This window comes from Gossypium hirsutum, chromosome D01 (assembly GCF_007990345.1).
Source record: "Gossypium hirsutum isolate 1008001.06 chromosome D01, Gossypium_hirsutum_v2.1, whole genome shotgun sequence".
NCBI classification, from domain to species: Eukaryota; Viridiplantae; Streptophyta; class Magnoliopsida; order Malvales; family Malvaceae; genus Gossypium; species Gossypium hirsutum.
This window is the reverse complement of record NC_053437.1, coordinates 6,389,385-6,409,689: the sequence shown is the minus strand read 5'-3', so window position 1 is coordinate 6,409,689 and position 20,305 is coordinate 6,389,385. Positions and strand designations below refer to the sequence as shown.

Sequence of the window (20,305 nt, the reverse complement as noted above, 5' to 3'; positions counted from 1 at the left end):
AGTTGAAGAATGATTTCTCTTATTTTGCTCAATTTGAGCTTGAGACATTGTATGATGCATGAGAGAGATTTAAGGATCTTTTGAGAATGTGTCCTCATCATTGATTACCTTTGTGGTTACAAGTTCAAACATTTTACAACCGTTTGAATCTCTCGACTAAACAGATAACTGATCAAGCAGTTGGTGGAACATTGAATTTAATAGACACCTGTGGTAGCCTAAGAATTTATTGAGTAGATGACACTGAATAACTATCAGTGCCAAGTTATGAGAATGAAACCTACAAAGGTAGTTGTACGAAACCTACTACTATGGCTAGTGTTTTTAATAACTATCAATGGCAAGTTTTTAATAGTATGTATGCCACAGGATCAGTTCTCTCGATAATTTTGTATGGCTCAATAAATCTTGGACTAAACTTTCGTTTTCTATCGAACCGTAGCACTTTCTTCCGCGAGAAGACTTTCAAAAACACTCTATCACTCACTTGAAACTCGATATCTTTCCATTTCAAGTTTATCTTCACTCAATCTCGAATAATACAAACTTTATCTTCTATTTCTTTTATCAAATATGTCTCGACTAACTTTCTTTCACTCAATTCTTACCAGTATAACGAAGTTCTGCATTTACGTCTGTATAAAGCCTCGAACGGTGTCATTTTAATGTTGGACTGATAGTTGTTGTTATAGGTAAACTCATCTAAAGGAAAGAATTTCTCCCAGCGACCTTCAAATTCAATAACACAACATCGCAACATATTTTCTAGGATTTGAATAACTCGTTCTGACTGTACGTTAGTCTGAGGATGGAAAGTTATACTGAAGTTCAGTTTCGTGCCCAAAAGTTCTTGTAACTTACCCCAAGACCTAAAAATAAATCTCGGATCATGATAAAAAATTATGAATAGCGGCACACCATGCAATCTAAAAATCTCAACAACATACAATTCAACAAGTTTCTCAAGTGAATAATCTATTCAGATCAGAATAAATTGAGCTGATTTCGTTAATCTGTCAACAATTACCCAGATCGAATCTTTCATTTTCAAAGTTAATAGTAGTTCTGATACGAAATCTATTGTAACTCGTTCTCATTTCGACTCAGGGGTCATAATAGGTTCAAGCAATACTGATGGTACTTGGTGTTCAGCCTTAACCTGCTGACATACCAAACATTTCGATACAAACTCTGAAATCTCCCGTTTCATTTTCGGCCACCAATAACTCTATTTCAAGTCATTATATATTTTGATGCTACTAGGATGTATCGAATAAACGCTATTATGAGCCTCCTATAGAATGTTTTGCTTAAAATCAGAGTCATTCGACCCACATATCCGATTTTGGAAATACAGATCATTATCATTACCAACACGGAATTCAATGGTCTAGCTATTCTGAATCTGGTTTTGTTTAGCTAAAAAATTTGGATTCATCTTTTTTGCAACTCTTGAATTCTTTGAAAGAATAGCGGTCTAGCCCTTGGCTCGGTTAGAATAGAACCGTCACATTCCAAAATTAACTAAGCATTCATCGCCTTCAATGCAAACAAAGATTTCTGACTTAGGCATCAATTACAACATTAGCTTTACTCGGATGGTAGTCAATCACCAAATCATAATCCTTTAATAGTTCAAGCAATCTACGTTGTCTGAAGTTCAATTCTTTCTGAGTCATCAAATATTTCAAAGTTTTATAATCGATATACATGTGACATTTCTCTCCGTACAAGTAGTGTCGTCAGATCTTCAAAAGCAAATACAACCACTGTCAACTCTAAATCGTGTCTTGGATAGTTTTTCTCATGTGGTTTCAACTACTTAGAAGCATAAGCAATAACCCTACCTTCTTGCATTAAAACGCAACCTAATCCGCTGAGCGAAGCATCATTATAAACAATGAATTCTTTCTCGGATTCTAGTTGTGTTAAAACTGGAGCTTCGATCAACATGACTTTCAACTTATCAAAACTCTGATAACACTTTTCAGACTATAAAAATCTAATATCTTTCTGCAATAATTTTGTTAACGGTGAAGCAATTATTGAAAAATCCTTCACGAATTGTCTGTAATACCCTGCAGTTGAAAGTTAAAATGTTCATTTTGGATATAATGTTTGAAAGTAAAAAATAATTAATCTAAATGATTTAATATAATGATATATAAATTATAAATTATCTTTTAAATAATTAATATAACTTATTTAAAATATTTAATTTAAATATATAAAACATATTTTAGATATTATTAATAATATAATAACAATTACTCTTAGTAATACAATAACAATAACAATAACTATTAAATCAATGCATGTATGGAATTTAAAGAGTATAAAAATATATCTTACAATTTAAAGGAACTCACTAAACTACAATTTAAAGAGTATTTTTGTTTCCTCAAACCTAAACAAGAAAGAAAGCAGTAAAGTGTTATTAGTTGGGTAAATGAAAATTTGATTATGTACATTTAAGTACTTTTTCGTCCCAAACTCTATAAGCCACCACACCAATTTTCTAGCTTCTCATGATAGGTTCATAAGCACTTTTTAAAAGTGCTTTCGTGTGTTTGGGATTGCTTTTGCTGCCCAAAAGCACTTTTACGTCCTAAATGTAAGAAATATTCGCTGTCATACGGTAGTTCCTACTTCCTACTTATAGAATGTTGCCGTTGCTTTTCATTTGTCATATGGATACCTTAACAACTCCAGTTTCTACTTAACTACTGTTGACAATCAAAGATGACCTAATTCTCATACAGAGGTTCCTTCACAAGTAAAGGCTTTAACAATCCCTACTTAACAAATGCTGGTAGTCAAAAATGGCCTATACTCATAAAGAGGTTCCTTCACATGTATAGGTTTTTAACGAACTAGAAGAGAACCAGCTTCAGCCAAGATCTTTCAGTTTATATCTATGCTCCCTATAGCTAGAACTAATAAAACAAGTAAAATAACATAATTCATCCAAAGAATATTATATTACCTGTTCATACCTTTTTTGGTAAAACCAAACATAGAAATATAGCATAACAAATGTTTAGTATTGATTTCTATTCACGGGATTGTTTGTATAGTTGTCTAAAACCGAAAGAGAAGTGAAACTTCAACTGTTATTATGTTTCACGCTTCATAGTATTTTCGATCATTCTAATTAGATGTTTGTAGATAATGAATATGCACCACCAAAACCAAAATGTAAACAACCCGAAACGTAATTAACTTTAACTAGGTGGTTGAAGAAAACTTCAACTCACAATACATAAATTGATACAATCTGATGTATAAAAAGTACGATTAATTCGTTGATATCATTTAAATGGGAGACAAAAAGTGTAAGATCTGTATCTCTCTAAGTAAAATGCCTCACAAAATAATCTCTCTTCAATATTTCTCACAAGAACACAACAAATAATCTCAAGACTGTCCTCTCTCCCGGAGAGGATTTAAATAATTTCTTGAAAATGAAACAAGTAGTGTCTAGAAAAACAATTTTTAGAGACATTATTGCTTCACTTCTTCAAAATGAAGCACTACAATTCAAAAATATATCATTTTAAGAAGTTACAGAATGGGCATGTCTAAAGCTCGTAAGACATCCTTAAACTCAAAATCCCGTGGTTCTTTATTGAAACATTCAACCAGCTTGTACCTCACATCATTAAGATAAAAAGATTGAGTGGTTTCTAAGAGCCACTTTGCTTCCTCATCAGTAAGTTTGCTGGTGAAAACAATATCTCCACGGATAAGTACCAAGTCCTTGCTTTCCGCAAATTCTGTGTAAAAGGATGCAGTGAAGTAAGGAGATGCTTGAGTTCCTCTTGCTTTATAATCTTCGAGACCAGTGAAAAGCATGTATGGCAATTGCACTGCAAGAAAATTTTGAATAAACATTTAAGCAAACAAACAAGTTTGTGGAAGAATGCAAAATTTGATTGTATACTTCAATGGCATATGCCATCTAAAAAATCTAATGGAGAGCCTAATGCATGACATCATTAGTATTTAGCACTGTTCATTATAGCAAATAACCCTAATTGGATTCCTGGTTCCGATCAGCATGTACAAGAATGGCCAATAGATAGAAACTCTTACTCTTTCCCAACTGCAAAAGCCATGATGTTATATAGTATCAAACCAAAAGTATGGTCGAGAATGATGAACTTGTTAACAATTAAGGCTCTAAACTAGCTTGTTTCTTAATAGAAATTTATTGCTATAACAGGCATGATTCAATAAACCATAACATGATTATAAGCATTGTAGTATAGAAAGCATTTTGCCTAAGTTGAATAATCGGTTATATAGATCACAAGCAAGAGAAGTCAACCACCGCAAAATAAATCAATTGTCACATAAAACCAATATGAAAAAAGTTCGAAGACTACCGATCAGATAACAAACCTTGACCAAACATTGTTGTATAACCACTTCCTCTCCACAAAGGAACGACAAAATACCGGCTGCAAAGACAGATAGAAGTGAGACTAGTAAGAAGTATGAAACCCAACGTGTATGTAACAACATAAACAATGGAATCAAATGGATTACCAATCTGAGCCTCTTTGTTCCAATAAACGGTAAAGTTTTGCCTTCATGGTCAACCCAATATGACCTCTTCCCAAGTGATACTGAACATAAAAAAAATTGCTTAATCAATTTGTTTTTTCATATTAACGACATAAAAATGAAAAGGGAAAGAAAAATTCAGTAATTGGGTATATTACATCATCCCAAATAGAAGCAAGGTCCTCAGGTGAACGGTTCTTTGATCTGTTCAAATCCATGATGGAATCCAATGGCTTGGGTTCTAAAGGCTTGAACCCAGATGCAAATCTCGAAGTCCTGCAAAAACCGAGCGAACCCCATTTCAATAAATCTCCTGGGATTGCTTCTTTTTCCGTGACACGTTGCTGCGAAGAGAAGGCAGAGAAGCAGCGAATTGAAAGCCAAGAAGAAGAAGAAGGTGTTTCTTTCAAGATGATAGTTCTTAGTGACGAGGAAACTTTCGCGGTAACGGTGATTCTTGATGCTAACCGTTGCATTTTTTCGAGTTTTCAGGTGCGGAGTATACCCAAGCTCAAGCTCGATTCGCTGGGTGATTTTATCAAACACTCTATGTGCAATGCTACGCCGTAAATTTCGAGCGAGACCAAAGAAATGAGCGCTATGAACAAAACGCAGCGTTGGCGAAATGCCTGGTATGAAATCGGAATTAGTTTGACCCAATAACTCAAACCTGGCCTAAATTCTACTGAAATTATTTCTGGCCCAGTGAAAAAATATTATGAATTGGGCTTCCCTCGAAACTGATATTCCTTTTTATAAGAATACCAGACCGTATTCAAGAATCAAACCATTTTTAATAAACTCCTGTATACACCACAAGTCATTTTACTTTGAAATTGAAATACATATATATATAGATGTATATTTTGGATGAAAAAGAAATACTCAAGTATTTATGCGTTTCGTAATATTGATGTGCATGAAGCCATAAATCATTTTAAGGTAAAATCATAATGCATTCAAAATTGCAACACGAACGAAAGTTGAATGAATAGGGACAAAAATTAACTCAAGCTACCAAACGCCTCACTACAAAACACCCCAAGCACCAAGGCCACATCCCCAAACCCACACCGCTAAATACTACAACCTCATAACCCACAGTGATAAAACACAACCCCAATCCCCAACCCCCCGACTACACACCACAACCCCAAACTCTAACCCTAACCCCCATCCCTAAACACAAGAATGCAAACAGTGTACTGCTAAGCAAACATTTCAAAGAAATTAGCCACAACCTAAGTTATAATCTTAAAACAGGTGGAAACAAACAATCCGAAAAATAAAAGAACATCATATAGTAAACGACACTCAAACAAAAAGAACAACCGAACCGAGATCCATAGATTTGAAAGAAGGAACGAAACAGTGATTTCTAAAGCTGAAAAAAAAAAACCTTAGCAAAAACCCACAAGTAAAGAAGCAATGATTTGAAACTAAAACAGAGATGAAAAAGGAAAAGAAAAAAGTTCAAGTAATGATTCATACCTAAAATTAGTCTCCAATGAAGCAAGGGTTTCAAAAATCACAAACATCACAAACGACAGATAAAAACTTAAGGTTTCTCTCTCACGAAAGTAAACCACAAACAAACAAAAATCACAACCAAACTGAGATCCACAGATTAGAAACACAAAATGAAACAATGATTTCTAAACCTGAAAACCAAAAACCATAAAATAAACCCACTGAAATACAAGTCAAAAAGCATATATTTGAAACTAAAAACAGAAATGAAAAGGCAAAGACAAAGTTTAAGTAATGATTCATACCTGAAATCAATTTCGGATGAAGCAAGGGATTTCCAAAATCACAATAAACAAAAACATTAGAAAAAAACTTACAGCATGTTTGATTGGCTGTAATACCAATGCATTACAGCTCAATTCAATGGGCCCTCACTAAACCATTGTTTGGTTGGTTGTATATTCTTTCTTTTTTTTAATTACCTTCCTCGCGTATGTATAAGATCGAACCCATTCGATTTCTAAAATGAATTACTAATTCTTAACTTTTCAAGAAATCCTTCATCAGTGGTTGTAAATGACTGATTTGTCTCAATCTTTTCGACTTTGGTTCCGTAAGAGCAAGTCAGAAAGATTGAGAAATAGAACCATCTGATTTGATTCGTTCTCAATAGCCATGAGATGATCATCTTAGGGTGATCCTTTTGTCGACGGATGCTCCTCTTACACTCGTATCCTCTAAAGGATGAGAACCAACTATGTAACATCTACATCGAGAATTCAAGTATTGTATTCGTCATTAGTCTAATCCTTTGTAGGAGCTACTCGTAACAACAAACTTGCAAAATGAATCTGTTTATCATAAAGAGAATCGTTATTCCTGACTCTGCTTCACCTTAATTGTTATTTGAACAAGTCCAAGTCCAAGTCAAAGTCAAAGTCAAAGTTATGTCTTGGTCTGAGTGGGATAACATTTCTCTTCTGCATGTCCATGGATTTTTTTGAAAAATCTAAACATCTTAGAGATAGATAGAAAGGTAGGAATTTATCGAACGAACTGCACTCTTTCATATACGTCAGAAGTCCATTGATGAGAAGGGGCTGGGGAAAGCTTGAACCAATTCCTACAATGATGAATATAAGCGCAATTGAAATTTCTAGGGAGTTATACATTTGTGTATTGATAAGACCATTCACTATTTCTTAAAGCTCGATCTCTCCCCCAGATGAACCATATAGCCAAGAGAAACCATGAACCAAAATAGAAGAGCTGGCTCCACCCATGAGTAAATATTTTGTAATAGCCTCATTAGACCCTACATCTTTCTTAGTATATCCAAATAATAGGTAGGAGCATAAATTGAAACATTCTGGAGCTACAAATATAGTTATTAAATCATTAGCACCGCATAAAAACATTTCTCTTAGAGTAGCTGTTAATACAAATAACAGAAACTCTGCTATAGTCATTTCTGTACATTTAATGTATTCTACGGATAGAGGAATACATAGATTTGAACATAGTAAAATAAGAAATTGAAAGATTTCGTTGAAATTGTTCGTTTAGAAATTTCATCATAGGTTCTTCTCTCCATCGGAACAATCGGGCTGTTATGCTCATTACTAAACTTGTTGAAGAGATAAAATATAACCAAAGTATATCTTTTTGATCAGAGGTTGAATCAATCATTAGAAGAAGAATTAGGCCAAAAATTAGGAAACATTCTCGAAAAATAAAACTTCCATCGAAGAGAAGCAAATGAAAGAGTTTCATAAAAATTCTCGTAGAATTGAGAATGAAGATTTCATTCTGTACATGCCAGATCATGAATTAGTGTAAGAAATTAGCTAAAGCTTTCAAATTTACCCTCGCCAATATCCTTTCTTTCTCACGTCTGAAATCTTTTCCTTTTCTTTTTCATGCTTATTTCTTCCATTGTAATATCAACAAATTCCCAACTTATCAATTTAAACCTTTTTTTAATCCCATTTCCTCCAAATCCAACATATGTTTTCTCTTCTTCTTCAACTCTTTTTCTCTTCAATATATTGACAAAATTGGAAATTCTTGATAGCTTAATCCATTGAAAAAAAAGAAGTGAAATGTTTTTCGGGTAATCTCGCAGGATCCAAGAACTTGTAAGTTTTAATTCGGACCCAAATTTCAAATGCCCTAGATCTGTACAGGTTTTAAGAGGAAAATGAAATTGGGATTTCAGATAAAACTCTCTCTCGCCTTTTATACGTTCACTATCTAATTAATTTCCAGGAAGGGTTTCTATTTTGTATTTTGGGGTTTGCTTCTATAGTTGGGTATTTTATTATTTTTGTCTTGGCTTTGGTTTTAATGCCCTTTGGCTTTCTTAGAAACTCCGTTTGGTGTCTGCTAACTTAAACTTACTATCATTTTGGATTCACAAGATCTTCATTTTAGTTTAGTGTATGTTATGACATTGAATTATGTAATTTTAGCTGAAGTTGTTAATTCTTTAATGGGCTTTGTGTGCTTAAAACAGTAATTTGTTCGCTTTAAATTATTGATTCTAAACTCTGTTGATCTTTCTAAGGTTTGATATGTATAATTTTTTTACTATATGTTTCATTTATATCATTAATTTCATCTATAGAATTGATGTTTTGTAGTATACATGTTTCCTAGTGTTGGAATCTTGGGTGTTCATTTATACCATTGATTGCATCTATTTTTTTTTTAATTTTCACTGGTTCAGTTAATTTCTTGTAAGAATGGCTACAGCCAAAATGCAGAGAACAAAAATATTAAAACAAGGGTATTTAGTAGCTTTTATTTTACCATTAACTTTACTTAATTTCATAATATCTAACCAATGGCATTTAGTTACTTCTACTTTAGTTTGTGTGGTCCATAGGTCTGATGTAGAGTTTTGTTATATCCTTATCGGAAATGAGTGCGGCTTGTGGAGTTTCTACATAATGTGCCTAACCTAGATACCTTTATTCTAGATCTGGTATGAAGAGTTCTCTAAGTGCTCTTATTCATTTACCAATAATTACATAAAAAAATTGCAGCATACAAACGATTAACATTTCTTTTTAATTTTGTGTGGAAGTTTAGGCTAATGGTGAAAAAGGATTGAAGTCACTACTTATACTTTCTTGTTTATCATTTCATGTCAAGGAGACCAAAATTTCTAGAGTTGATGAAAGCAAATATGTGTTTAAAATGATTAGTTATTTCTTGAACCATGTAATGGTTCTGGAGAAGTTCATATTAAGAATGATTAATCTGCTTGAAAAAGATAAATTGTGTATCTTCAAAAAGCTATTAAGGTTACCAATGAATTCAAAGAAATGTGATGTCGTCGTACACTAGTATTTCTTATGTTATGGTTGGAACTGTTCATTGTCTCTATAGGTTTGGTTTTGTGTAGCACTTTGGAGAAATTAAATGCCATATGGTGTTATGGTTAGAATTGTTCATTGTCTGCAATTTGTGTATTTGATTTATGTAACAGAGTTAGAACAGTTTGTTGAATGTAGTGGGTTTGATTTTGGGTAGCCCTTTTTGTTGATAATAGGATCATTTATTTTGTGGTTTTGATTTTTCCTGTCATTGATATTCAATGTTTCACTCAATCATAAAAACATCATATTATATTTGATTTTTTTGGTCATTTTGTAATCATGGAACACCGTTGATGTATAATAAGTCACATTGGAATGGTATCCCAAATCATAGAGTAGCAGCGCTTACTTTTGGATTCTTTGGTACATTGTTCATCAGCAGATTGAACATTCACATATTATCCTGTGTAATCAAATACATTCAAATGAATGTCAATGATGCTAAAATCATTGTAATTCAGAGAAAGTTCATAACAAAGATTAATTTCTAGTTCATAACAAAGATTAATTTCTTGTCGGCTATTTCTTTGTTCTTCTTAGAATTTTTTTGCTTGTAATAATCATTGATCCCAAGGGTGTTTGTATTATTTAGTATAATTTTTTTTTGGGTGATAAGAAAATAGGAATCACATAATCCTAAATCAAAACATTTCTCGGAGATTGTTCAAACAATTGTAAAATTTTCTCATTGCTACAAGCCATTTTCACAAGATAATCTGCAACTGGATGTAAAATTTTACGTTTGGATAATCCGTTAGATAATTTGCAAGTTAATATTAGAATATTATGTTTGGATGGAAAATATAATTCTCAAGCTATTTGTTACTTCTAATGTTTTACTTTTTAATTTAAAAGATAATTAAATTATTTATTTTACTAATGATATTTTAATACATTAAATATGCATTGAAGTTTAAAAATAATAAAGTAGGTTATATATTATTTTTCTAATATTATATGTTATGATTTTTATTAATTCATATTTTAAAAATAATTATATTAAGAATGTTATTAAATTATATATTATTTTATTAAATTGTATTTGTTAAGTATGACTCCTATTTTCAGTCAAATTTGAGAAATAATCTTTTAGTTAAACTCTGTTTATTTGTTTTAGTCAAACACTGATTAGTTTAAATTATTTTATTTTATTTGACATATGAATTTAGCCTATAAATAGGCTCTTTAACAACCTTAGTAAAAACACCCATTAGAGATTAGAACTCATAACACATTTAGAGAATTTTGTGTTTACGTTTTGAGAGTTCTTTGTTTTTGGGTTTTCGGGGTTTAGTTTTTATCTCCATCTTTTGTACTCTTCGTTCTTTTGCCATTATAGTAAAATTATCTTTGCCCGTAGTTTTTTATCCTCTTTGGAGGGGTTTTTTCACGTTAAATTTGTGTGTTCAATTTCTCAATTTATTCCGCTATTTTTGTTACTTGTTGCTTTAATCGAGACGATCCCTAACAAGTGGTATCAGAGCTAGTTCAAAGATTAGCCCATTCAGATATGGCAACAACAAGGTTTAAAATTGAGAAGTTCGATGGTGAGACAAATTTCAATCTGTGGCAAGTTCGGATGATAGCAATTCTAGTTCAATCCGGTTTGAAAAAGGTTGTTACCGGGAAAAAGCCTGAAAATCTAAATAAAACAGAATGGGAAGAGCTTGATGAAAGGGCCTTATCTGCAATCCAATTGTGCCTCTCGAATACAGTATTGTAGGAGGTATTGATGGAGAAGACATCATTCGCCTTGTGGAAAAGGTTAGAAACTCTTTATGCGACTAAGTCTCTGGCTAATCATTTAGTGTTGAAACAACGTCTATTTACGTTTCGCATGAACGAATGTGAGCTTCTTAGAGATCACATCAGTTAATTCATTACTCTTTTAAATGATTTAAAGAACGATGATGTTCATATTGATGATGAAGATCAAGCTATGCTATTATTGTGCTCTTTACTCCCTTCATACAAGTCTTTCAAGGAGACCTTGATTTATGGCAAAGACAAACTCTCGTTCGAAGATGTGAAGGGTCATTTGTTGAGTAGAGACAAACTCGACAATGAGCTTCATTTGGATAGCAAGGCAAATAGACAAGCTTCCGTTTTGATGGCATCAAAGAAACGAGAAAAAAGGTGTCGCTATTATAAAAAGTTAGGTCACGTCAAAGCAGATTGTTATAAACTGCGAAATAAAAGAGCTGCTGAGAGTAACGAGGAAGATGTAGCTGGTGCTAATTTGATCGATGAAAGCGGTGATGATTTCTTGTTAGTGTCAACGACCAATAACTCCAAGCTCACGTCCGAGTGGATCCTAGATTCAGGATGTTCTTTCCACATGTGTCCCAATAGAGAATGGTTCTCTACATACAGTTCGATTGAAGGTAGAGTTGTGCGCATGGGAAATGATTCATCTAGTAAGGTAATTGGTATTGGTACTGTTAAAATTAGGATACACAATGGGACGATTAGGACACTCTCAGATGTCAGGTATGTACCTGATTTACGAAAGAATCTCATCTCCTTGAGTATTTTAGACTTGAAAAGATGTAGAATCAACATCGAGTTAAGTGGCATTAAAGAATCTTGTGGAGCTCTCGTTTTGTTAAAAGGTAAAAGAACTGGCAGTCTTTATATTCTGGAAGGTTCTACAGTGACCGGTGAAATCGAACGTCCCTCGTCCATTACAGAGTCGAAGTCAACTCGTTTAGAGCGGAGGCAACTTGGTCATAGAAGGGAAAAATGTATGACCGTTTCGTTGAAGAGAGGTTCTCTTTTGGATGCAGGTTTTGAAAAGTTAGGGCACTGTGTTCGTGAAAATCAGACCCAGGTTAGTTTTGATTTGGCAGTGTACAAGTCGAAGGCTAGAAGTTTTCCAGTTTCTAAGCACAGATTCGACTCAGTTGATTCCATGCATAGTTTAAGATAGGCTCGTGGCGAGCTTTGGCAAAAATGGCGTTGTGGAAATATAAGTCAAGGTGGAGGTTTGGTAAGTATAACTCCTATTTTCAGTCAAATTTGAGAAACAATCTTTTAGTTAAATTTTGTTTATTTGTTTCAGTCAAACACTGATTAGTTTAGATTATTTTATTATTATTTGACATATGAATTTAGCCTATAAATAGACTTTTTCACAACCTTAGTAAAAACACCTATTAGAGATTAGAACTCATAACACATTTAGAGAATTTTGTGTTTACGTTTTGAGAGTTCTTTGTTTTTGGGGTTTAGTTTTTATCTCCACCTTTTGTACTCTTCGTTCTTTTGCCATTATAGTAAAATTATCTTTGCCCGTGGTTTTTTATCCTCTTTGGAGGGGTTTTTCCACGTTAAATTTGTATGTTCAATTTCTCAATTTATTCCGCTATTTTTGTTACTTGTTGCTTTAATCGGGACGATCCCTAACAGTATTTAATAATAATTAGGTTAAAATATGATTAAATTATTTATCATTATTTTTATTAAATTATATTTAGTAATAATCTTATTAAAATTTAATAACAATAACAATAATCATCTATCTAAAATAATTCTACTAAAGGTAATTTGGTCATTTAAGTCATTTTCCTTATGTTATTACAATATTTATTCTATTCAACCAAACACAAGAATACTATTACAGTTTTATTCCATTCAATTGAACGAAACACTTGAATTAATGATTACAGCTCTGTTCTAATACATCTCTATTCCATTCACCCCAACCAAACGTGCTCTAAGGCTTCTCTCTCGTGCAAAAACTATCTTCTGCACTCTAGTGTAGGGTGTGTGTGTTTTTGGCCTTTGGTTACCCAAAACTAGAAAAAAATGAGAGGAAAAAATTGAAAAGAGTGTGTGAGAATCGGGGAAGAAATGTCGGGAGCGATGGATTTGTGTTACGGGATAAAAAGTGTGGGTGGCTAGGAAGAGAAGTTAAGTTTCTGTTATGTCTGTTGCAGAAATAATGGGTAGGAAGTCAAAACGGTGGGTTTAATCAAATAGCTAAAGGGGTCTTTTTGTTTTTTGGTTATACGGTGCGTTTTGTTTTAGTCTTCCAGTTGCTGAAACTAGTTTCTTTTCATTTCAGCTAAAAAAGGGAGGTGGTTGTACACGAGAAAAACAACTCTGAATGTTGATCAATCTATTGACTTTCTCCTAGATTCTTTTCTGCTCTCTGTCTTCTCTCTGCTTTCCTTCTTTTCTATCAAATTTCTTCGAGGACAAGAAGAGGAGAAAGACAGACGAGAGAAAACAGAAGACAAAGAAGGAAAATAAACGTTAGAAAAAAAAGGAAATAAACAAAGGAGAAAGAAGGAAAAGAGGGGAAATAAATATAATTTACACATTCATTTCAGATAGCATGCATATTAGATATTACATTGTTAACAAAATTTTGAAGATTACGGGTCTCGGGGAAAAAATAGATAAATAATAATTAGGTAATTCAAATTTTATCATCCATGACAAATGAAAATTATTTTAAAGTACAAAACTAAACCTTGTCTGATCAAACTATTCTAAAGTGATCAAATACAACATCAGAACTATGAACTGCAACATTGCATGAGGAAATAAGATACCCTAAAAGAACCATGAAAAAGGAACTGATATCAAATCTAGTAAGGATTTTCTTTTCTTTTTTTTTTTGGGGGGGGGGCTTAATGAGATAAAAATTTTGAGGGGGGAACTTCAACACTCAAAATCATCTGACAGTTAAGCAGAACAGCAGCCGATTTTCTTGAGGGCTGAAACATCGTCCTTGCCGACATTGATGGTTTGTCCCTTTGGCAATGCTGCGGGATCATCCCCTACTTCGAGTGCTTTTCGACTTACCACATGGTATATTCGAGTTAGTACTTCAGTGAATGCATTCTCTACATTCAGGGACTCGAGGGCAGATGTCTCCATAAAGTACGTTTTCTCTCTCTCGGCGAAGGCCTTAGCTTCCTCGGTGGAAACGGCACGCAAGTGTCGTAGGTCTGCCTTGTTACCAACGAGCATAATCACGATATTGGAGTCCGTGTGATCCCGTAGTTCCTTCAACCATCTCTCGACATTCTCAAATGTGATGTGTCGAGTGACATCATAGACAAGCAATGCACCAACAGCTCCTCGGTAGTACGCACTTGTAATCGCCCGGTATCTTAATTTGGAAAGAATATAACAAGAAAACAAGTCTCAAAAAGCATATAAAACACATCTATTTGTAGCAGAAACTGTATATTAAGCATTCACAATTTAAATGTAGGTAGAAGAACTATTTATATTTCCTTTTCACACCAATAAAACCTTACCCTTGGGCAAGCCTTGTTTAATGCCTCTCAAGCAAAGGCATCGATTTCTTATACTAGGCAATTCACAATCTTCTATTGAGTTCATATCATCATAATCCCCCTTGACTAAGTCATGGCAATAAAAAAGTTTTGATTACGCAATTAAAATAAAATGTTGCACAGCAACCGGAAACTCAGGCACCAAACATTATCTATGCATCTATCGTAAATCATCAAAGTATGCAACACCAGCCCCTTCTTAGACTCGCGCATGATACAGAGAGCTAAAGAATAATAGAAAACATGCCCTCTGAAGGCATGTGATGTTTTTCACATAAATCCAAGCTTCAAAGTTCACAGATATTAATTACAACAATGTCCTAAATTTATGGACATCGTAAAGAACTTCAAGACTAGAACAAGGTTAACATATAGAACTGATAACAATCATATCCTTCTAAAATGAATGATGAAAAGTAAAACGATCTATAGATCGGATATACAGATGATATCCTCTTCAATGAACCTATATTCTAAAGATGTATAGTCGATGATTCAACTAGGACTTCTATAAACAGTAGGTTTAATTCCACCTCTTCATCAGTTAATCAAGCTGTAACATTATCACTTAGACCCAAATGTACATATTTTAAGTAGCTTATGGTATATAAGCTAACTAATCAAGACAATTCGCCTTTCGCATATGCTTAAAATTTACATCAAATACAGCAATCCAAGGAAAATAAAATATCTACTTTTCACTAAATAACCAAAAGCCAAGACCACATGCTTTAACATTAAAAGGAAATTTTCTGAATGCACCTGGCACCCACATTTTCGTAGCAACCAAGCAATCCAAAACAAAGAAAAAAGAAATCTCATTACTTACTTCACCAAACCAAATACTGTAGTCTAGAAGCAGCTTCTTTTCCTCAAATCACTAAAAAGTTAGAAAAATTACCCCAAAATCCAAAAAGAAAATACAGAAAAAGACAAGCAATAAGATAAGAACTACTTGAATATAATTCTACCACATTTCCTCAGCTACTAAACAGCTCCAAAAATACAAAATCCCAAATACCCATTCTACCAATCCGACGTATCAACTCAAAGAACACTTCATTTTTATAAAATGATTTAAAAAAAAAGAGTAATAATAAAATGTATAAAAAAAAAGTTGAAAAAAACCATACCTTTCTTGTCCAGCGGTGTCCCAAATCTGGGCCTTAACGACCTTATCATCGACCCGAATACTTCGGGTAGCAAATTCTACTCCGATTGTGGATTTTGACTCCAGATTAAACTCGTTTTTCGTGAATCTCGACAACAAGTTCGATTTCCCAACCCCCGAATCTCCGATCAATACTAGCTTGAACAAATAGTCGTAGTCGTCATCTGCTCTATACGCCGCCATTTCGGATCACCAGGTCGGGTTCTTCTATCGGATCTTGAAAAAAAATAAAGATTTGAATTTATGAGGAAAATTTTATCAAGTGGCAGAGATCGGTGGCATCGATTTTGAAATTGTAATAAGATATTTAAAAAAAGAAAGAAAGAAAAGAAAAAGTGGGCTTAGATTTAGGAGGAGGGCGTACATGTCGGCTCGGGTCGGGTCAGGAAATTGGATTTGTTGTTGGGCCCCTATTTTTGTAACCCGATTTTAAATTTTGTCGATAAAGAAGATAAAAAGTTGGAAAAAGATCGCATCTCACATCTTAATTATTTTAAATTCATCCTCAAATTTTTAAAAAATTGTATATGAGTCCTCAAAGTACTAAGGTTGAAATATTTCATAAATTTATGTACTCTTTGAAAATATAAAATGTAGTCATTGTATTTTTATTTTAAAAATTTTAATCTCTCTGCTTTTCAAATTCAAGTTCAACTGTTAATACTCTCAACTTTTTTTTTGTTAAATTTGTTGGTGTAACATTTTGAAATAAAAATATTTACTTGATAATCATGTAACTAAAATAACAACATTATGATGAGTCTAAATTTAACAAAAAAAAATTAAAAGTGATAACAGTTGGACTTAAAGTTTGAAAAATAGACGAACTAAATACTTGAAAATAAAAAGATAAAAATAAAATTCTAATTTTTTGAAAAGTATAGGGACTTATGACATATTTTAACCAATAACTAAACTAATGAAAAGATTGAATCAAAAGCATTTTAAAGTTTAGGAAGTAAATGAAAGTTGAAGGATAATTTGAGATGTTAATGGAATTGACCTTTGCCAATTATATGTAATTAATTAACATTCACTTCTTGAATTATAAGACAAAGAAGGTTGCTTAGGACAGCACGACTCTGCAGCCGATGAAACTGCCACGTCGACCTCTTGATCTCAATCTCTTGCTCTTATATCATTTAGCTCTTTGTCTTTCAAAGATTTACCCGTACAAAATAAGGGGGGCAAATTTTAAAAAAAAAAACCGAGAAAGATGGAGAAACCGGCGACGGAAGTTATAAAAGGTGACGGTTGGGGGCGTTTTCCCGATGATTTGGAGTATCATTCAGGATTTGGCAATCATTTTGAATCGGAAGTGATCGCCGGATCTCTGCCACGTGGCCAAAATAGTCCTCTTATTTGCCCATTTGGACTCTATGCTGAGCAGATCTCCGGCACTTCCTTTACTTCTCCTCGGAAGCTTAGTCAACGCAGGTGTTTTTCTTTTTTCAGATTTTTAAATAATTTTTTTAGTAGTGTTAAAAATTTGACTAGCAGTGTATATGATAATTCGGTTGAATTTTTAGTAAATTCAATTTTATTTTAAATTTTGATTAAAGGAAAATTGTTTAGTGTTCATGTTATTGATTTTGTCTTCTTCTTCTTCTTTTTTTTTTTTGAATTTTTTGTGTTAATAGCTGGTTCTATAGAATCAAACCATCGGTTACTCACGAGCCGTTTTGGCCTCGTGAACCGAGTCATAAAAAGCTTGTGAGTGAATTTGATGGGTCCAACACGGTAGCAAACCCGACTCAGCTCCGGTGGAAGCCTGTGGATATTCCTGATTCGCCGACGGATTTTATTGATGGTTTATACACTATATGTGGAGCTGGCAGCTCATTCCTTCGCCATGGATTTGCTATTCACATGTAATTGGTATTTTTGTTGTCATTTCATTTTTTACACGAATGATGAATCTGATCATAACTGCTTAATACACCTGCTATCTAAGAATTATGGGCAGGTTACTGTAGTAACTTTTTTCATTACTGAAACGAAAGTAGTGTGAGCTGGGTTTGTTTGCAATTTAAATTTTGGCTCGATATGTTCACCAAATTGTTCATGTGCACGGTTGAGATGAGTTTCACCACCATTACTATCTTGTGTCTCTTTCATGCATTCAGAAAGAACTTTTGTTGCATTGATCCTGTGCTAGGAGAGTCGGGTTGTGCTCAATTGTTTAGCTTAAAGGTTTGCATGAAGGAGGTAATAAAATTTTCCTTACATGTAGGTATATTGCCAACAAATCAATGGACAATTGTGCCTTCTGCAATGCAGATGGTGATTTTTTGGTAGTTCCCCAGCAAGGAAGTAAGTTAAAATCCTTTTTGAAAAAAAGTTTATTTTTTTGCTTGTTTGGAGTCTTAGATTTCCTTTTGGCGCATGGATATGTGTTTTCTTTAAAACTTCTTGTTCATTTATGAGCAAGTGTTACATGGAGTACTGGTTAACTTAAAACTCTTTTTGTCACAAAGGAATATGCATACTAAAGAACTGCGTTTCTGATTACAGGGCTATGGATCACTACTGAATGCGGAAGATTGCAGGTGTCTCCTGGTGAAATTGTTGTCTTACCCCAAGGCTTCCGCTTTGTTGTAGATTTGCCTGATGGCCCATCACGTGGTTATGTTGCTGAAGTTTTTGGTACCCATTTTCAACTTCCTGATCTTGGTCCTATAGGTACCTAATCTCTTGTTCAAATGTGGCCTATGAGCGAATGAAGTATAATATTTTGTTGTCCGCGTACCGTTAAAAATAAGTCACTTTATTGATCATGTTGGATAGATATGCCCTTAGCGTATGATTTTCATCTTGTGTAGGTGCTAATGGTCTTGCTGCTTCAAGGGACTTCCTTGCTCCCACAGCCTGGTTTGAGGATTGCCCCCGACCAGGGTTTACTATTATACAAAAGTTTGGAGGAGAACTTTTCAATGCAAGACAAGATTTTTCTCCTTTCAATGTGGTTGCCTGGCATGGTAATTATGTCCCATATAAGGTGGGTGCAATCAACCTTCAAACTAAAATAATTAAAAACTATAAGATTTTGACTATGATCCATTCGAGCAATCTGATTTTATTGAAAATGTTGGATTCAGTATGATCTTAGCAAGTTCTGCCCTTACAATACTGTTTTAATCGATCATGGTGATCCATCAATAAATACAGGTATGCTGCGAGATGATCTCTGTCTTCACATAGTACTTCTCCTAAGACTTTTGGGGTTCAATTGTACTTGTACTTAAATTATCTACATTTTATTTGAGCAATATCTTGCAGTTCTGACGGCACCAACTGATAAACCGGGTGTGGCATTGCTTGATTTTGTCATTTTCCCTCCCCGATGGTTGGTTGCTGAACATACATTCAGACCTCCATATTACCATCGCAATTGCATGAGTGAATTTATGGGCCTAATATATGGTGGATATGAGGTGAGTCCATCACATTCTGGCTATTTTCTTTTTAGTTGATAAAGTTAAAGCATGTTTCTAGTGGAACACTGGATTATATGGTTGCATCCCCATTGATATCGACGTTGGCTTTGAAAATAAAAATCAGCCTTACTTAAGTTTTCTGATTGAGAATTTTGGCTACCATGTATTGGTTTCAGGCAAAAGCTGATGGTTTTCTGCCTGGTGGTGCTAGCCTTCACAGCTGCATGACTCCTCATGGTCCTGACACCAAGACATATGAGGTAATTATCTTGAGCACAACATTGAGGTCGCAAGTCAATTTCCATTATGCCATTTTTGTTCTTCGGTTTGTCTGATCGGGTAGTCGATTACCATGAAGTTTTAGGGCTAGGAATACCCAAAGCTAATAAGTCTACCCAGTCCTGTTAATTAGTTGACAATGCCCGTTTATTATTCGGAACTGACCCCTCTTAGGATCACTAGTCTGTTCTGACAACTCTTTTGATTTGCAGGCCACTGTTGCACGTGGAAATGAGGCCGGACCTCACAAGATCACTGATACAATGGCCTTTATGTTTGAATCATGTTTAATGCCTAGAACCTGTCCATGGGCTCTTGACTCCCACTTCAGGGATCTCGATTATTACCAGTGTTGGATAGGGCTGAAATCCCATTTTTCTCACGACAAAACGGATGTTAAAAGCAATGATTTGCAGAATGGAAATAAGAGTGGGTGAGAAAGCCACCATGGTTGAGTTAATATTCAAACATTAACCTCGGGCCTCAGCTCTGATATAGTTAGCAAGTAAGTACGTACATACACGGAATACGCAAAAAAAGGTATGTCATCTCACAGGGTTAGGAAAAGGTGGGAGGGGCGATATCATTGTTCCTTAGCTCTTATGAATGTGCTATGGACTATATACGAATGTACAAACTGTGATTGGCATGATATGAAATAATATATGTATATATTATGTAAAA

At 34.0% G+C, this 20,305-nt stretch overlaps 3 protein-coding genes and 1 non-coding gene across 6 annotated transcripts; 1 reads left to right on the top strand and 3 right to left on the bottom strand.

The window, feature by feature from the left end:
* Nucleotides 1–106, bottom strand: LOC121214174 (small nucleolar RNA R71). Its single transcript, XR_005909760.1, has one exon. It is a non-coding gene; the product is annotated as a small nucleolar RNA R71 (small nucleolar RNA).
* A 3,216-nt stretch (nucleotides 107–3,322) lies between these two features.
* On the bottom strand, nucleotides 3,323–6,482 carry LOC107939176 (ATP synthase mitochondrial F1 complex assembly factor 1). Of its 2 annotated transcripts, none has more exons than XM_016872458.2 (5): nucleotides 6,345–6,482; nucleotides 4,728–5,198; nucleotides 4,552–4,631; nucleotides 4,405–4,463; nucleotides 3,323–3,869 (listed from the first exon to the last, which is right to left on the bottom strand). In XM_016872458.2, exons 2-5 carry the CDS (start codon nucleotides 5,043–5,045, stop codon nucleotides 3,565–3,567), a joined length of 762 nt encoding a protein of 253 aa, XP_016727947.1. In that variant the 5' UTR covers nucleotides 5,046–5,198; nucleotides 6,345–6,482; the 3' UTR covers nucleotides 3,323–3,564. The 2 variants fall into 2 exon arrangements, with proteins under 2 accessions (XP_016727947.1, XP_040942831.1); XM_041086897.1 differs by lacking the exon at nucleotides 6,345–6,482 and adding an exon at nucleotides 6,061–6,231.
* Nucleotides 6,483–13,810: 7,328 nt separating this feature from the next.
* On the bottom strand, nucleotides 13,811–16,355 carry LOC107939203 (ras-related protein Rab11B). Its single transcript, XM_016872495.2, has 2 exons — nucleotides 15,868–16,355; nucleotides 13,811–14,544 (listed from the first exon to the last, which is right to left on the bottom strand). Exons 1-2 carry the CDS (start codon nucleotides 16,086–16,088, stop codon nucleotides 14,115–14,117), a joined length of 651 nt encoding a protein of 216 aa, XP_016727984.1. The 5' UTR covers nucleotides 16,089–16,355; the 3' UTR covers nucleotides 13,811–14,114.
* A 602-nt stretch (nucleotides 16,356–16,957) lies between these two features.
* On the top strand, nucleotides 16,958–20,305 carry LOC107939200 (homogentisate 1,2-dioxygenase). Of its 2 annotated transcripts, none has more exons than XM_016872491.2 (9): nucleotides 16,958–17,342; nucleotides 17,546–17,776; nucleotides 18,139–18,218; nucleotides 18,420–18,587; nucleotides 18,728–18,903; nucleotides 19,004–19,073; nucleotides 19,185–19,339; nucleotides 19,519–19,602; nucleotides 19,834–20,305. In XM_016872491.2, the coding sequence occupies exons 1-9, from the start codon at nucleotides 17,122–17,124 to the stop codon at nucleotides 20,056–20,058; spliced, it is 1,410 nt and encodes a 469-aa protein (XP_016727980.2). In that variant the 5' UTR covers nucleotides 16,958–17,121; the 3' UTR covers nucleotides 20,059–20,305. The 2 variants fall into 2 exon arrangements, with proteins under 2 accessions (XP_016727980.2, XP_040942830.1); XM_041086896.1 differs by having other exon boundaries at nucleotides 16,977–17,342; nucleotides 18,420–18,551.

What these genes read in the sequence shown, in the direction of transcription:
- LOC107939203 (XM_016872495.2), bottom strand. Translation starts at nt 16,088, where the DNA reads ATGGCGGCGTATAGAGCAGATGACGACTACGACTATTTGTTCAAGCTA. An exon ending in GACACCGCTGGACAAGAAAG is followed by an intron (nt 14,545 to 15,867) that starts GTATGGTTTTTT and finishes TTCCAAATTAAG; the next exon opens with ATACCGGGCGATTACAAGTG.
- LOC107939200 (XM_016872491.2), top strand. Translation starts at nt 17,122, where the DNA reads ATGGAGAAACCGGCGACGGAAGTTATAAAAGGTGACGGTTGGGGGCGT. An exon ending in GTAATTATGTCCCATATAAG is followed by an intron (nt 18,904 to 19,003) that starts GTGGGTGCAATC and finishes TGTTGGATTCAG; the next exon opens with TATGATCTTAGCAAGTTCTG. An exon ending in TAATATATGGTGGATATGAG is followed by an intron (nt 19,340 to 19,518) that starts GTGAGTCCATCA and finishes TATTGGTTTCAG; the next exon opens with GCAAAAGCTGATGGTTTTCT.
- LOC107939176 (XM_016872458.2), bottom strand. Translation starts at nt 5,045, where the DNA reads ATGCAACGGTTAGCATCAAGAATCACCGTTACCGCGAAAGTTTCCTCG. An exon ending in TTGCTTCTATTTGGGATGAT is followed by an intron (nt 4,632 to 4,727) that starts GTAATATACCCA and finishes TTTTATGTTCAG; the next exon opens with TATCACTTGGGAAGAGGTCA. An exon ending in GAACAAAGAGGCTCAGATTG is followed by an intron (nt 4,464 to 4,551) that starts GTAATCCATTTG and finishes CTGTCTTTGCAG; the next exon opens with CCGGTATTTTGTCGTTCCTT.